Source organism: Carcharodon carcharias, chromosome 21 (genome assembly GCF_017639515.1).
Source record: "Carcharodon carcharias isolate sCarCar2 chromosome 21, sCarCar2.pri, whole genome shotgun sequence".
In the NCBI taxonomy this organism is placed as follows: Eukaryota; Metazoa; Chordata; class Chondrichthyes; order Lamniformes; family Lamnidae; genus Carcharodon; species Carcharodon carcharias.
This window is the reverse complement of record NC_054487.1, coordinates 70,547,511-70,565,929: the sequence shown is the minus strand read 5'-3', so window position 1 is coordinate 70,565,929 and position 18,419 is coordinate 70,547,511. Positions and strand designations below refer to the sequence as shown.

Below are 18,419 nucleotides of genomic sequence, written 5' to 3'. Positions count from 1 at the left end.
CATCTCAGTCCTAAATGATCGACACTATCTTGAGACTGTGCCCCCACCACCCCCCCCCCACCCCCCCCACCGTGTTTTAGATTACTCAAGCCCCTTCAGAATTTTATTTGTTTCAGTGAGATCACCCCTCATTCTCCTAAACTCCAGAGAATATGTTCAAACTTCTAGAACAACCTTCTCATCCCAGGGACCAATCTAATGAACTGTTTGCTGCACTGCCTCAAAGCAAGTATATCCTTCCTTAAATATACAGAGACCAAAACAGCCCACAGTATTCCAGACGCAGTCTTACTGTAGCCCTGTACAATTGTAGCAAGGCTTCTTCATTTCTGTACTCCAAGCCCCCTTGCAATAAAGGCCAAAATGCCATTTGCCTTCCTAATTGCTTGCTGCACCTGCAAGGTAACTTTGTTCTCCTTGTACAAGCACAGAAGTCTCTCTGATCATCAACATTTACAAGTTTCATGCCTTTTAAAAAATATTCTGCTTTTCTATTCCTACAACCAAAGTAAATAACCTCACACCTCCCTATATTATACTTCACCCGCCACCTCGTTGCCCACTCACTTAACCTGTCCATCTCTTTTTGCAGCCTGTCTCCTCCTCTCAGCTTACATTTTGACCTAGCTTTGTATCATCAGCAAACTTAGACATATTACTCTGCTCTGTCTCTTCTAAATCATCAATATAGATTGTAAATAGTTGAGGCCACAGCACTAATCCTAGTGGCAACTCACTAGTCACTGCCTGCCAACCTGAAAATGCTTCATTTATGCCAACTCTTTGCCTCCTGTCCATTAACCAATTCTCTATCCATGCTAATATATTATCCCCAATGCCATGAGCCCTTATCTTGCCAATTAATCTTTTCCACGGTAACTTATCAAATGCATTTTGGAAATCCAAGTATACTATATCTACTGGGCCCTCTTTATCTAAAACTAATAAATTTGTCAAACAGGATTTCCCTTTCGTGAAACCTGTTGACTTGTTCTAATCATACTATACTTTAAATGTATTGTTAAGACTTCCTTAATAATAGATTCCAGCATTTTCCCATGACTGGTGACAGGCTAACTGGCCTGTAGTTCCCTGTTTTCCCTCTCCATAATATCCTGAATAACAGCGTTACATTTGCTGACTTTCAATCTGTTGGGACCATTCCAGAATCTAGGAAATTTTGGAAAATCATAGCCAGCGCATTCACTATCTCTGCAGCCTTTTTCAAACCTCTAGAATGTAGGCCATCAGGTCCTGGGGATTTGTAGAATTTTAATCCAAGTTTTTCCAGTACTTTTCCCTCTGCTGTTATTAATGACCTTAATTTCCTCACTCTTTTTAGCACTTAGGCTACTCTATGGCCAGGATTTTAATTATGGCGGGTGGGAGCAGGTGGGTGAGGAGCTAATTGCTGCCTGTGATCAGCTGCGTGCTGCCATTTTACACGGGCAGACCAATTAAGGCCCACCCAGCGCAACGCATGGCTGATAGCGCTCGGGGTGAGGGTGGGGAGTCAGGGCCTGCACTCTCGTCCACGTGCACGAAAGAGCACAGCAGTCTCCGAGGCATGGAGCTGCCTCAGGGAAATTGAATAAATTATAAAACATTTTAATAAATGAAGTAAAAATTCATTCGTGTCCCCCCCCCCCCCCCAATGTGACAGTGTCACACGAGTTGGGACGTGTTTGTGAAGTTGGGAAATTTAATAAAAGTTTCAGGAAACCTCATCCCGCTCGTGGGTGAGGTTTCCTGAAAAACATGAAGGCCACTTGGACTTTTCAGCTGCCTGCAAACCTTAAGTTTAATTAATCCCTTAATAGGCCGCTGATATTTCTGTGGGTGCACAGCCGCCTCCAGCGCGCGCCCGATGTCATCGCGTGTCAGGCCCGCCCCAGCATACTAAAATTCTGCCCGATATTTCTGGTTTGCAACTTGTGTCTTCTACTGTGAAGACAGACAAAATATTTGCTCAACATCTCTGCCATTTCCTCATTCCCCATGTTTCTCTTGTCCCTACTTATAAAGGGACCAGTGCTTACTTTAGCTATTCTCTTCCTTTTTATATACAGCTGTAAAAGCTCTTACAATCTGTTTTTATATATTCCCGGCCAGTTTCTCATTCTATTTTTCCCTTTTTATTAACTTTTTCTGGTTATTTGCTGGTTTAAAAAATGCTCACAACTTTCAGACTTGCTACTATTCTTTGCAACATTATAAGCCTCTTCTTTTAACCCATTAACTTCCTTAACTTCCATTTGTGGCTTACTGAGAATCTTTCTTGCTAAGTTTTTGTTTGAAATATAATGTATTTTTGTTAAACATTTTGAATTGTCTCTTTAAATGTTTTCCACTGTTTATTTACTCAATCAGCCCTAGCCAGTTCTCCCACAAACCTATGTAATTGGCTTAAGTTTAAGATTCTTGTTCGTGATTATTTTGAAAGTGACAAAAACCAATGGGCACTATTTCCCAGTGGATCTTTTACTTTGAGATTACTAACTAACCCTGCCTCATCACACAATGCTATATCTAAAATACTTTCCTGTCGAACCAACTAGGGATGAAGCTGTCAAAAACATTCTACAAACTCATCTTCTTGACCAGTCTTGCCAGTTTGATTGGCCCAGTTTATAGGAAGATTAAAGTCCCCCACAATTATTACATTGCCTTGTTACACCCTTCAACAATTTCTTGTTTAATGTTCTGTTTAAGTGTTAACATTTCAGGTTGTTATCCTCTCATCAAAACTGTTCTCTCTCTTTCCAGATGTTGCCTGACCTGTGCATTTGCAGCATTTTGTGTTTTTATTTCAGGTATCCAACATCTCCAGTATTTTGCTTTCCTAACTATAAACTGTCAGTTTTTTCTAATAATTGAAAAGGAGCAGCGTGTAGGATAACCATCATATTTTATTCCTGTTTGTGGGTTAACTTTGAAGTAAGGACACAGGTTTTGTGGAAGTGGACAGGCATCCATTTAACAGGAGTGTTCACTAGTTAATGATTGGCTTGAGAGTGACCCCTAGAGCCCCAATGAGCAACAACAACTCAAAGTCCTGGAATTCCCTCCCTAACAGCACAATGGATGTACCTACACCACAGGGGCTGCAGCAGTTCAACAATGCAGCTCACCACTACCTTCACAAGGGCAATTAGAGATAGACAATAAATGCTGGCCTAGCCAGTGTTGCCCACACCCTATGAATAAATAATAAACAACCACCACTTGCACTTATATATGTCTCCGATAACATGGTAACGTCTCCCAAAGTGCTTCAAAAGGCACAATCGGTCAAAAACAGATGCCAAGCCAAAAAGGAGATATGGAGGAAGGAGTAGTGTAGTGAAGTGAAATGTTTAGTCAAAGAAGTGGGTTCTAAGGTCACTTTTTTGTAAATTGTACAGGCTGAATTTTCTCCACAAGGAGGTGGCGGGGAAAAAAAAAAAATAGGAGCCAGGTCTGTTTTTGGATTAGAAGTCAATCTTCAGTGAGAAATTGGATTAGAGTTCAGATTTTCACAGGGGTGAGTCCTTAATTGACATAGAGGCTGATTTCCTGTCCACTTAGAACCAGTGGGAGCAGAGATAGGAGGTGGGTCAGATGAAGTCTGAGACTCATTTAGACATCCTCAGGACAGCCAGTAGCCTCAGTGATGGCTCCATGGGAGATGATCTACAGTTTGTACCAAAGCTTTCCACTTCACCAGAGGGAAGCGAGATGTCACAGGGGAGTCGGAGGCAACCAGGGCAGGTCAGACCCTCATCATCGATGCTGACCTCTATCTAATGCTGGGGGCTGTGGGGGAAGATGGCAGGAATTTGCAGCAGGGAAACCTTTCCAATTCCTCCTCTTACCTCCTGCTCCTACCCAATGAGCTGACTGCCAGAAGTTAGAGAAAGTAAGTCCACATTTCTTTGGAGCACCCGGTTATGGAAAGTGCAGCAGACCATCACAATGTCAGAGGCACAGACAGGATGGTTTGGAGGGCATTACCTAGCCAGTCCAGGCACTGGAATTGCCTTTTTCGAAGCCCGCTGGCCTGCCCAATAGCTAAGTTGGTGTTATTGTCCCTGTGCTGGAGGCTCCCGTATAGGGGAGAGTAACCATCTCTTCCAGGGATTTCTCGTCCCCCCGGATGCCTCCACACATTTTTTGGGTGAAGGGTGTTGGAATGAATATTTGAGACTGCCTGGACTTTAAGAGGATTTATGGCAGCTACCAGGAAAGTGAGTGCACATATGGAGAATGCTCTTCTGGTCACAGACCAATTGGACATTGCAAGAGTAAAAGCTTTCCCTGTGGATTGATCTCACTAGTTGCTGGCAAACTTAATGGCCACATGGGTGTAATCGATGATGCCCTGCAGCTGAAGGAATCCTGTAATGGAGGCAAAATCCACTGCCCTCTGTCCATTGGAGGCTGTGGTGTCTGTCAAGAAGTGAATGTGCTGTCCAGCTCTGGCAAAGAGGGCATCAGCAATCAGTGGGATGCAGCGGTGTGCATTGTTTTTGGGACGCCACTAAGGTTTGCATCTGATCCTTGGAAGGAACTGGAAACAAAGTTCAAGGCCGCAATGACTTTAAGGGTCACTGACAGGGCATAGTGCCCGTTTCTGCAAGGTCTTGGCCGACAATGGCACAGATATCTGTGACCATCTGCCTGCAGAGTCGCAGTCTTGTGGTGCTAGTTCCCTATCACCTCCATCTTGGGCAGTCAATCCTGTGTTGGGTTCAGCCACCATTGTCTTCCTGCCCTTCTTTCCTCATCTTGATTCCTGAGGTTCTGCCCTTCCTCCAGAGAACATTGTCCCTCATTGTCACTGGTTTAGCCCTCATTGCCAGCTAGACCATTTCATCTGGGCACATGGCTGCCCAATTGTCCATGGCAGCTTTGTCACTGCTCTTCTGCCCTCTGCAATGGTAGGGGATGCTGACCCCATTCAAAGCCCAGGTGCTGAGTGCCCACCCTCCCTGCCACCTGTGCAGCATCAAGGGCACCACTTCCCAAGTACCCAGTTCCTCTTTGCCTTGCTGTCCCTCTATGGGGCCAGGGTGATGCCCTGGGGCAGCCATGAATGACTCCCACTCTTTACCCACCTCCCTTCAGCTGGTCAGCTTCTGAAAGCACGTGTAGCCTTTCTACCCCTTTGAAAATTTAAAGGTCAGCCCTTGACAAACTCTAACAACTTTAACTAATTTAATTGGTCTCAAATTAGAGGTGAGCAAGATTCCTGTCTTGTCCTTCCCCACCCTGGTGATTATTGCTGGCACTGGGATAAGCATCTTGAAATTTGACATTCCACCCAGCACCAGTATTTTCAGGGGCTTTCCTGCCTCCGTTCCCGCCTTCTGGGATGGGGTGGGCCCCAAAAATTCAATGTCTGAAAACGGCACTAATGATATGTATATGGTCTTCAAAGTCATATGTTCATCAACATCCTGGGGGTTACCATTGGCCAGAAACGGAACTGGGTCCCCCAGATCTCTACTGTGCCTACAAGAGCTGGTTCGAGGCTGGGAATTCTGCAGAGAGTAACTCACCTCCTGAGTCCCCAAAGCTTGTCCATCTACAAGGCACAAGTCAGGAGCATGATCGAATACTTTCCACTTGCCTGGATGAGTGCATGTCCAATAACACTCAGGCTCAATGCCATCCAGGACAAAACAGCCCCCTTGATTGGCACCCCATCCACCACCTTAAACATTCACTCTTTCCACCACCAGCGCACCATGGCAACAGTGTGTACCATCTACAAGATGCACTGTAGGAACTCACCATGGCTCCTTTCACAGCATCTTCCAAACCTAGAAGGACAAGGGCAGCAGATGCATGGGAACACCACCAGCTGCAAGTTCCCCTCCAAGCCATACACCATCCTGACTTGGAACTGTTATCACCATTCCTTCACTATTGCTCAGTCAAAATCCTGTAATTCCCTCCTTAACAGCACTTCTATCTGTGTATTATCTATACAATATGGACTGCAATGGTTCAAGGTGGAGGCTCACCGCCACCTTCAAGGGCAATAGCCAGCGATGCCCACATTCAGGTAAACAAATAATAAACATTTTGAGAATATATGAATTTTTAAATTTACCATGTAGCGGCTATGATCTGATGTTCTAATTTGCATGAAACAAAAACAAAGCGATACAAGAGACAAGTTTGCAGAGAATCGGGATATAGAAAATATTATTAATTTTCCCCCCAAGTTCACGAAACAAATGCTAGTCATAGTAAATAGAGATATGTGGTCTCTAACATGTGCACCTAATTAAAAAATAAATAAATATGTGCTGGAAAAACTGGAAGTAATAAAGTTCTTGTCCCAAAGGTGAGGGTCCATTTGCATCCTTTAGGCATCCTTAATGATGCTTTGACAGTTTTCTGAATGCCATAAATGCTGAAAAGATGTCCAAGGACTGGAGGATAGCAAATAGTTATTTCATTTTTTATATTAGCCTAACAATGACAGATTGGCTAGCCCTACTTGCTTGTAATCATTCCAGTTTACTGGGAAAGGAATATCTAAAGTGCATAGCAACAGTTTGTGACAGAGTAAATATGCTAGCTGTTCCAGCAGATGTAGTTTACTTGTTCCTAGTGGGAAAGTTAAGAATCATGGAACACATGACAAACTGATTAGCTGGATTGAGGATTGGCTGAACAACAGAAGACACAGAGGGTGGGGATAAAATGGATAAAAAAAGAACCTAGGGAAAGAACAAGTTCAGTAACTACTTCCACTGGGTTCTGACCAAAGACCCCTGTTATTCATTAAAGTTTGTGAATAATAGAAACTAGCTGCTGTGGGCATAATGAGTGGAAAGGACACAGATTATTTTGAGACGTCAGCAGCAATCGTGTAAATGGGCGGAATAAGACAGGCAATTTTAAATGTGGAAAAATTCCAGTAACTTTATCCAGAATTTCTGTTAGAGTATATAACCAGGGTTTCCACCAATCTTCTGCCAAGGTTACAGCAGCTGATGGGGAATCCTCTGTGCCCTGAACGAAATTTTACACTATACTAGGGGTGGAATTGTTCCAGATTTGCACTAAATATGGTAGTGGGTGGGTAAAACAGTTTACCCGCCAGCCATGAAAGCAGGTTTTCACACTGTATTGCCCCAAACCCCCCCACGTTATTTATGCATTCCTGGGAACATGTTACCATGGCAGGCCCCCGCCCACCATCACCTCGCTGCTTCAACACACCGGGCGCCATATTTAAAGTCCAGCTGCATGCAGTGCTTCCAGCCCACAACTGCTGCAGGGAAGATTTCCACGAAAGGCAAAAAGACTGCAGCCCCAGGTTCAGCGATGCATCATTGGAGTGCCTTTTGGATACCGTGGAAGCCCACCGAGATGTCCTCTACCCCCGCTCTGGCCGCAGGATGAGCAGAGGCCTGACCAATCAGGCTTGGGAAGGTGGTCAGTGCCAATGCCCTTCAAAAGAGGACAGCCACCTAGTGCTGTAAGAGGATGAATGATCTCTTCCATTCCGCCAAGGTTAGTCACTCGTCACTATCAACTCAAAACCATCACACATCCACAGGGCCTCACTCACTGCCAGTTCAAGGGACATCACCATTCACTCAAATCTCACACATCTTTGTTGTCCTTATCCCGTCCATGGGACCACTCATGCATGCCAGGCATACTTATCATTTGGCCTGGCAGATGTCCTGCTTACACTTTCTCCATCTCTATTCATGTAGGACAAGCTGGCATGCAACAGGGAGAGATTGCAGACCAGTAGAGGAATGCCTGAAATCAAGGTCTTCATGGTCTTTGAAAGCAGAGCCATCCAGCTGGCTGGCAATGATCTGGACCAGTCCTGTGCTAATGTGGAGGTCAGCAATACTCTACCAAGTGAGGATCCAGCAGTGCAATGTACATCAGATAACCATGCTGTGAGTGATGTCATGTTTCAAAGGTCACTGCCATGGGCTAATTATCTCCCCTTCTTCCACAGGCGCATCTGGGAAACAGCTGACAGAATCCATGACCCTGGGCTACCAATCAAGCCCTGAAGAAGCCTCTTAAGAGGAATCTGGAGGCACCCTCCTTGAAGTCCCATCACAGCACTCACCCACACCCTCCAGTAACATAGAGACACACCCCTCAGTGGGACCTAGCTTTAGAATAGCCTTGGGATCACAATCTGGTGATAACATTGTACTGATCCGCAGCAGGCAGGGACTTCCCAGATCTCCTACACTCGGTGGACTGCTGGAGGACAGAAATTTGCTGGAGGACAGAAATTTGCTGAGTCTGAGTCAGATGACGAGCCTCTGGATTCGGCCATACCATAGCTGCTGGAGTTGCAAAGGCCAACTTGCGGACATCCCTTCCCGATGTTCCCTACACTCAAGATTGCAGACATGCCGGAGCAGTCCATATGTCTCACTGGAGGTGATAGTACTGGCATGCCAATGCACTGAAGTCAACATTGGCAGGATGGCAGCCACCATGGAGACCTTGGTCCATGATGTTGCTCCTGCACTGGTGCGTGGGCACAACTCCATTGCTGATACCAGTTGGCCTCTAACACTGTACACGAGAGGGGTGCCAAGCAGCTCAACCTCAACCCAGCTACCCCTCCTCAAGGAGTCAGCCATGGGCACCCATAGGGAGGAGGATCAGCAGGTGCACACTCCAGGCCCATCCATGCAGGTGGCACCAGGGGTGTCTGGCCCATCTGAATTCTCTCTTCCTGCAACCTCAGCAGCTCCAGAGGCCAAGAAGGGTGTCACTGTCATACAGTACGACCCTGAAAGCAGGCCAGGGCCCTCGAAGTCTCGGTCCTCCATAGGATGCCCAGCAAGGTCATCAGACTGGAGGTGTTGCCATCAGCAGGCTGCCTCCATCTTCACTGTGAATGTCTGGCGACCACCAAGAATTAGTGGCAGAGTTAGAAAAGCTAAGAAGAATTAATTGCACAGCCTGGGCACGGGTGATATTCACTTGTACATACTGTTCACTATTGTCAATAAACTCCCAAGAATGTCTCTCTACCTATGGCTACTTGTTCTGATGAGTAGTGTTCTTGTCGCTCAGATGTGAAACCTTTCTGCACCAGATAGATAAAGGCAGGTGTCTCAGTCTAGGGCTTCTTCCCTGTGCAGCCTTCAGACCAAAGTGACTGTCTGGCCTCACACTCCCTGGACACATTACTGATGCCTGCACCTCGATGATGCATGTCATTGCTACCAGAATGGAGTGGACAGGACCAGAGAGTTCCATCATTTTCTGTGCTCTCAGCACTTTTAAAGGTGGGGCTGGCCCCCATCTCATCAGCATCTGGTAACCACTGACTCTGCTCCTGAAGGATTCAATTGCTGAAGGCAAACAAAGGATCAGATGCTTCTGAAGTTTCATGGCTGTATCTCTATATGACCCTGATCACAGAGCGCAAGCGAGCTGCCCTCAAGAGGCTACGTGAAGATCTACGTAGTGTCCTCATTGTATGTCATCATCCTCCTGCAATTGAGCAACTATTAGTGCTTCCATCTCCATGGCAGGAGCATTCTCCCTGCCATAAGCCAGATTGCACCTATGAACATTTTGACTCCAATGTGAGGATCTATGGGGTCATCATCTGCCACAAATCTAGCAGCTCTGAAGGCCTCCCGAGTGTACCTGCCTCGTCTGGCCGGTGCGAGGGCCTCTTCCCCTTCATTGTTGCCTGAGGACCTCCTCACCCTCATTGGAGTCCTTCTCTGAGACCTCCAGCTCTTCCATCTCTTCAGCCAGTTCCTCTCCCCGTTGCGGTGCCAGATTCTAAAGGGCGCAGCAGATGATGCATGACATCCTCTGTTGGCTGTATTGCAGGGCTCCACCAGACGAGGCACCGGAACCATATCTTCAGCTTCCTGATGGTCTGCTCCACTAAGTTGCGAGCTGTGGCATGAGCCTCATTATACCATTGCTTTGTTGCAGCCTGAGGCCGCTGCACGGGTATCATCAGCCACATCCTCTGTGGGTAGCCCTTGTCCAAGGAGCCAACCCTGCAGCCTCTGTGGACCCTGGAAGACTTTAGGGATCTGAGACCGACTGAGGATGTGGGAGTCACACACATTCCCTGGAAACCATGCACTTACATGCAGGATGTGTTTCTGGTGGTGGCACACCAGCTGCACATTCAGCAAGTGGAACCCCTTGCTGTTGATGTAGTTCACTGCGTGTTGTGATAGAGATCTAAGCGCCACATGAGTGCAGTCATTGCACCCTGCACCTGTGGGAAACCCAAGATCTGGGCGAATCTAATCACTCTTGTATCCTGGCACTGGGCAAAATGCACAAAGTTGTGCCCTTGCAAAGATGGCATCTGTGACCTCATGGTTGCATTTGTGGGTGGAGGCTTGAGATCCCACATAGGCCACCTGTGGACCCCTGAAATGGGCCACTGGCATAGAAATTGAGTGCCATGGTCACTTTCATGGCCACAGGCAGTGGATGCCCTCCATCTGCCCATGCTACCAAATCCTGCAGTAGCTGGCAGATGTGACTGAACAGTTCCCTATACATGTGCAGTCTTGGGCAACACTGGTTCTTGGTCATCTGCAGGAATGAAAGGCTGTGTCTATCGACCCTGGGCGTCGCTAAGCACTGATCAGCATCAGCTCACTGTGGCTCATTGGCAGTGTGTGCAGGTGCCCTAGCTGACCCCTTCATGAGGTTGCTGCTCCTGCCTCTGCACAGCCAGAAGCCTCACTCTATCCTCTGTCATGTTCACTCTCTGTAGGCCATCAGTCATACAGCTAGTCCATCAGGCTCCATGATCCTGATGTACTCCTCCTGCAGGAGGAAAGAGACACACATTGTCAGCATGGGTGTACTAAGAACCTGTCTGGGTTAAGTCTGAAGGCCCCTTAATGCTTCCCAGAGAGTGCTGGCCACCACTTGGATGGGGAGAAATTAGTCCGCTGCATGGCTGCCCAAAACTCCACCCACCTCTGCCCTACTCCTGCCCAACCAATTGGCAGCAGCTTCGCCCATGCTGTGCTCTCAGCTCAGGCATTCTCCTAACCTGCACTGCAAGGCTGCGCTGTTAGCTTAAACCAAGGGGGAGACTGGTCCCACCCAGGATGCTGACATTACAAGGGGCAGTGAGCACTTCCAGCAGTGACTGCTCCATGGCCAGCTTTAGCGAGGAGATTGTACAACATGTTCAGTCGTCCAACTGTTCTGCAGTCCACTAAAATGCTCATGACTTTGCAGTCTATGCCGGGGTTGTGGGGTGGGGGGGGAAGCTTTGGAGCACTTTGATGCCTCTGCGTTGCTTGAGTGGGCAGATAAGCTAGAAGCCCAACCCGATTTTATCAACGTGGCTACGCCTGAACAGTAGCAGTGGAATGAATGGTCACCTTATGCAGGTTTCCCTAAAGCATGGCCACTTCCCTTACCCACCCCGAATGCTTGTATGCTATATTCAATGGCAGGGCTGCCCTTAACTGCCCCTTGGCAATGCTCCTCAAGTTTGATGTCCAACAGGTGACCCTGGCGAGTGCTGCGCAATGTTACTGAGTACTCACCTCCGAGTTCCCCTCAAAGTGCAGCCTGCCAAGTGCACATTTTTTTATGCTGTTGTGAAGCACATTGGCGTGCCTTCCACCAACGTGGATGGACAATCCAGCAGAGGGGTGGGGTGGCTGGCCTAATAATGGACATGCTGATGTATTACAATGAAGTCCCTGACGACTGATGGTGGGAAATGTGGCCCGCCAGTGGGCTGAGCGGACGATCACAAACTGGTTTCACGCGGTCATGAAGCTGATCGTGCCATATTGTCCGCTCATGCCATGGAACACGCCCAACTCCAACAGGCACAGAAAATCCCGGCCTAGACTATAACAGTGAACTATAAACAGTCACCTCTCCTGCATTTAATCGGAAATAACACTGATCTCCCCAATGCTTGACTGTCTTTACAGTGAGAAGTTGAGTCATTTGAACAACAAGTTCGGAGAATCACTCCCTGACATGCTGGGCTCACTGGCCTCAGTCAGGGTAGTGGTGGGGATGATTCAATTAGTCTCAGTGATTTATGGTTACAGCTGGTAAGAACGAAAAAAAAAAAACAAGGTTTTCAAACATAATTGTCACCCATATACTCCAGCTGGAATAAAGTTGTGACTGCACGTCATGCAACAAATAAAATTAGCCCTGGCTGTGATGCTTCCAGGGTTCAACAGCCTGACACTTAAGGCCCAATTTTAACTCTAAGTAAATCGGTTGAGAGTGTTCTAAAAACAGGCCCTTACCCTCTACACATGCAGAATGACAACTTGGCTGAGGTACCAGATGACAGCTGGCACCTCCAAGCAAGCATTGGACCAGATTCTGGCTGGGGTGCAGATGAATTTTGTATAAACAGTAGGTATGCACAGTTATAATGGCCTACTGAATTAGTTTTGATTACCCCCAAAGCAGTCAGAAAAGACATTTATTTCTTCCCCCACCCACTGCACCCCCTCCCACCCAAATTGGCCCGGGTTTTTCAAATCTAAATTTTTCACTCCTCCTGGGAGATCACATGGCTTTTGGATAATGAGTGGATATATTGAGATTTCGCAATATCTAAGCCCATTTCCAAGAAAAATATGCAAAATTAAAAAGAAAACAAACAAATAATTGGTTGGCAGCACCAAGGCCTTCAATACATTATAAACAGGATGTATAGAAAAGTACTGCCTTTCTTCAGCATCTGTTTTATAGCTATTTTAAGAATAGTTCCTCAGAACAACTATGCACGTACAGAACTCAAGAATATAAGAATTTCTGGGATCATGAATAGCCATTATTTATTCCTTCGACACCTCTGCCCAGCTTCTTGCTATGTTAAGTTGTCATTTTGTTTCAGTAGCCAGCACCCTTGCCTTGGATTCACAAAAGGCTGTGAATTCAAGACCCACACCTGTATTCAAGCTTATAATCTAGGCTAGCACCAGCGCAATACTGATTATATCCTGCATGGTTAGAAATGTCGCTTTTCAAATGAGACTTTAAACTAATGACTTATCTATTTAACCATTCTCAGGCAAACATTACCCACATCCTATCTCTGGTTACCCTGAGAAGAGGTTAGCGGACCAATCATTTGTGCTGGTTCAATCCAACCAAATGGTTTGCTAGGCCACTTCAAAGCGGCTAGAGTCACAGAAGCCAGATGAAGTAATGACAGAATATTTCCTTTCAGGTTATTAGTGAAGCAGGTGTGTGAACCAGTAAAGAGCAAATCCAGCTTCCTGATCAGTTGTTATATTCTTGAGTTAAAATTCAATTTTAATTTGCCTTCTGTTCATTATTACTCTGGGACCATAATTAGCCACTACACTGCTGCCCATTCAGGTGGAACTCGGATCCATGGCACAATTTGGAGAAGCCAGCTTTCTTGGAAAATATTCATCCATCAACCTACACAATCAAATCACTTTCACTATTTGACAGACCTTACTGTGTGAACATTAGCCCTCATGTTTATCTAATAGCAGTAATCACACCTTAAAAATAATTAAAATGACTGAACTTCTTTGGGATGGCCAGTGGGTATTAAAAGTGCCACCTAAATTCAAATTATTTTTGTTTTCTCAATTCCTTCTCTCGTTGAAAAGCTGGTCAATTGTGTGTCGGAATACATTTTCTAATCAGCAAAGTTCATATCCAAACATTTTAATCTGCTCACACTACATTCCTCAAAAATAAATGAGCTATTACCTAGCTAGCAGAAACACAGGAATGTATATTAGGATCATGGTTTAGGATTAACTGACCAATAAGTGCAACAGCACTAATAGTCTGCTTCAAACAAACAAACAAACAAACAAACAAACAAACAATCAGGTCCACAAAATTCAAAAGGATAAATCAGCAACATGGGATAGAAACAACTGAAATATAGAGTTGCCTGTGCATCAAGACTGGATTGCAATGGTTGCATATAGTCTCTAGCCCACCTTTTGTACACACTCTGCTGTGGAGAAACTTCAGTCTATTGATTCACATAAGCACATTTCATATGCTATTGATCCTTAGGTGCCATTTGATCAACCCAGCCAGCAACGGGTTGATTTGTTTACCATCAGGCTCTTTGCCATGGGTTTCATTGGTACTTAAAACTGACTCTGCCTTTTATCCCTTTTTAAAAGGTACAATTTCCTTTAAATGGAATGTATACTTTTCCCAATGATAAGCAACCATAGTAGTATATTACAGCCAGAAATCTGCTGGAGTTCTTTTACATGTTTATTCACTTTAAAGAACCATTTTATCTAATTCAGGGTCGCAGGGAGTCAGAGCCTATCCGGTCAGGCAATGGGCACTAGGCAGGATACACCCAGGATGGGATGCCAGTCTATCACAGGGCACACACTCACCACAGGGCAATTTACTGTAGCCAATGCACTTAACCTGCTCGTCTTTGGACAGTGGGAGAAAACCTGAACACCTGGCAAAAACCCAGACAGACAGATACCCAAGGTCAGAATCAAACCCAGGTCCCTGGAGCTGTGAGGTAGCAGCACTAACCACTGCCCCTAAATGTTTATTCTTCCTCTTTAATCTACATGTGTCCACTGATATGGATTACTGACTGTTGCTACTTGATTTGAAGTCACCTCATTGTATATTACAATTTGTTCTTTCTTCAGAAACAGTGGCTCTCATCTCTTCCCCCCCCCCCCCCCCCCCCCCCCCCCCCACCACCATCATCATTTAACATTAAAACTCTGCATACATTTTGGCAGCATGTGTATGAAGGTGGAGGGGGCAAACCCATTTTTAATCTTTTGGATGCTTAAGTTCTGGGGTTGGAATAGCCAATCAACTCTAGCAATTACTATATATTTTTTAACTACTCACAGGGACCTGCAAAACATATGCCATAAAATTAATATGTATTCCAATAATATTTCTTTTAAATCCCCATCCCTTTGTCCTTCCTATGCTTCTCATGCCCTACCCATCCCTTTCATTCCTCCCATTTCACCCCATCCTTTCTCCCTATGCCACCCCCATCCCATACAAGCCACCAGCTCCCATGCCGTCCCTCCTCCATACCGACACTCCCTCCCATACCATGACCCCCCAAATGCCATCACCTCCCTCACAGGCCATTCTGCTACTGTCCCCACCCCCTTCAGCCAGGGTAATTGTTATTGGGATCCTAAACTTGAACTGTTTCTCTCCCCCCTAATCCCTGCCACCACCAGCACCAATTGTTGGCAGCTACATGCACATCATGTGTTTCTGTCCTCTAATGCCCCATGTGCCCTCACCCATCAAATCAACCCATGGACCAATCAGAAAAGTGCATTCAGGCAAAAACTGTGCATTATAGATTGAGTGACTGAGCCTAGGAATTACGGGTTTGTATTAGCAGAAATGTTTAAGATGTGTTAAAATAGTAATCAGGAATATCATAAATTAGTAACAGAAGAAAAATCTAATGTTTGATGTACAGTATATATACACACTTCTAAAATTGCCATTGAATTGCTTACACTACTGAGCATGACAAGGTCTTAATTGTATACCATAACTATGAACAGGTTATAATCCTTTAGGTACAGTTAATGCTTAGAGAAATCTGGACAGCTTGTTTTAACCAATAGAACTCCACCACAAAATTTCATGTTTATCATATGTAAAAGACTAATAAAACACAACTATTAACTTAACAATGGTTCTTAACTGCTTAGGTTATCTGTTCAGCTATACTACTTATTTCCCCAAGAATTCTCTTATACCAAATGATAGAGTTATTTACTTCTGTTGGGGACCACTCAAAAGTATGCCAGTCCTCTGGAATTTACTTTAATTCTCCTCTGTTCCAGCTATTCTCTGAGGTAAGACTCTTCGTCCCAGTCCCATGTACTTGTTGCCTTCTCAATGCTTCCCAGCTAATTCTACTGATTGCTTTGTCACAAGGCTCTATGAGGACTGCTGTAGCTTTCTTCCACCAGCTGCGAGCTAGAGTTAAGTTTCCAGCTGCTTTTCCCTCAAAATCCAAACTGAGATGAAGATTCCATGCAGAACAATGAAGATAGTATTTCCTTAGTTTACTTGCTGGCCAAATGCCCATCAGCTTTGGCTATCTTCTCTCAATCAGTTGCAGACTGCCAGAGATCAAGTTGATTGTTTCCAGAACTCCAATTGCAACAAGGTTAGCCTCCTTTTATTGAGGGTTACGGTACATTTCTTTCTTTAGCTTCCAGTTAAACAAATCTTCCAATCATTTTCCCCCTTTCCAACTTTGTCTTATACTAACTCCCATTAGTAGGCTGCACTATGTATGAGAGATCTAACATTTACTCTACTCTAGGTGTAGGTCTGGCTTTATCTCTCGACTTCCAAGGAGCTACAAACTACATAAGACCCAAAGCTGGCACTGACTTAGTTGCTTTCACAAACATTAATCAGTCCTGCCTGTTGGCTATGCCCTAACTCAATTCACAAATAATTCGAACAAAGAATCTCATTAAGTTCCACCCATCTCCATGGCAGTGTGACACAGCCAGTTCCCAGGTAGAAATGCGGATTACCTAATTTATTTCAAAGCTTTCCTTTAATTTTATCGAAGACTACTGGAACAACACGGCTTCTACCGGAATAGCCTCAAATCTCAAATTCTTTAGCTAAGTGAGCCCACCTGCTGTTTTAGGATCTTACCTTTCTAGCTGTTAAAGTTGGGGTCATGTTGACTTAAGTGTAATAAACTCCAAACTTGTTTGAATTATATTCACGCCAAGGTCGCTGATCATCCCAACCAGATGCCCCCATTCTCCATAGTCAAAACTTTAATATCCAAAACTAAAAATAGCTTTCTCAAACAGACGAACCATGAACTGGACAATCGCAACAAAGTCGATCTATAACATTTACAAATGAAAAGTCCAATGTGTTGAATTGCATACTTGAAGTTAACAGAGGAACCGTTTCGCAACGACAACTTTATCGCTTCCGAATGTGGGGTTCTGCACTTTGTGGAGCTGACCTCAAACTTGTAAAGAAGATCGATACTGTATATAATTCAATGCAGACCATTAAATAAAAAGAACATTCCTAAGCAGCTTTAAAGGAAATTTGTTTCGTTGAGATTAGGCAATTTGAAGAGGAAATGTTTTTGTATATTTATAAAATCTCCCAGAGAAATAGATAGAACATTACATCAAGTTTGCATCCACTGCTAACGAATTCCTTCAAACCAATAAGCGCTTCACTTGCATACCCACCGGTCACAGATTTCCCAACGCTATACAAGTGTGTAATTGATGGGTACTTTGTGTTGATATCGCGTAAAAACGATTCCAATTCTTTGGTATTGTGGTATTTAAATTCTAGCGCCGTCACGTAGGGAATAATTGCCCAAACCCAGAGAAACTTTATGCTGCGGAACATCTTTCGAAAGGCTTTCTGAAAGAACAGAAATATAAGTTGCAGTGTATCCGCTGTCAAACTCCGGTCCTCCCGGACTATTTAGCAATTTTTAAAAAATCTGAAACCTGAATATTCATGTAATTTTTCTTTAAGTCTATTTAAAACGAGGAATGAATAGATTAGCACACTAAAAAGGTTAACTTTTTTTGAAAAATATACTTTATTCATAAAATATCTGGAAGAACATTCCAAAACATTTCAAAATCACCATCACAAAAGTACAATCAACAATCAGGTTCAACTTAGGAGAGCAAAAAAGTGTTCCTTACCTGGTAGTTCTATTGACGAGCTCAAACAAACACCATCTCACGGGGTTTTTTTTTTTGCTATTTATTCTGCTGCGCTGCTCCGATTCACCAACCAGCCGCCTCTCTTTTGATTGACAGCAGAAGTAGCCATATATACGTTGCACAGGGTTAAGACTATTAGCCGGTAAGAAACTCGAACACTAATCAACACACAGCAAGGCAAGTCTCTCACCCACCTCACCCCTCTATCCACCCACCATCCACCTTCCCCCCCACCCCCGCAGACAAACTGCTTTTGTTTGAGAGATAGGATATCAGTTTTGCCTGTTGTGGTTACTGTTAGTGGCAGTATCACTGATAGATGTGGGCTTAGTCAGCAGTACTGCCTGCCTGTAGTACGGTACTCGAAGAGGAGGCACCTCCTTGAGCGTACATTCCTATGCTAGCATGATAATACCGTCCGTGGTCAAAAGCACAAGACTGCAGGTCGATGCTGGAAACTTAAAATTCAGCAGGTCAGGTAACATTTGGAGAAGAGTTGACTTCTCAGGGTCAATGGCCTTTCATCAGCAAGCTATTCAATGTTACACTTTTTTAACTTCAATTTAATGTCTCAGCTTTTGCTGTTCCTATCTCAGAGAGGCGGTAAACCTAAAAAGGAACTCTTCAATCTCTCCAATTACATCTACTGAGAAAAAATGTCAGAATATTTTTTAAAACAGCCCTAAA

General features: G+C 44.8%; 1 protein-coding gene across 1 annotated transcript in view; it reads right to left on the bottom strand.

The window, feature by feature from the left end:
* LOC121293339 (carboxypeptidase M-like) overlaps positions 1-17,766 on the bottom strand; it is a 63,625-nt gene extending 45,859 nt beyond the window's left edge. Inside the window, exons 1-2 of the mRNA XM_041216301.1 lie at positions 17,712-17,766; positions 17,238-17,418 (exon numbers count right to left, since the gene is read on the bottom strand). Coding sequence (XP_041072235.1) covers positions 17,238-17,403 — 166 coding nt within the window. The 5' untranslated portion in view covers positions 17,404-17,418; positions 17,712-17,766. The remainder of the gene's footprint in view (positions 1-17,237; positions 17,419-17,711) is intronic.
* Positions 17,767-18,419: the final 653 nt, after the last annotated feature.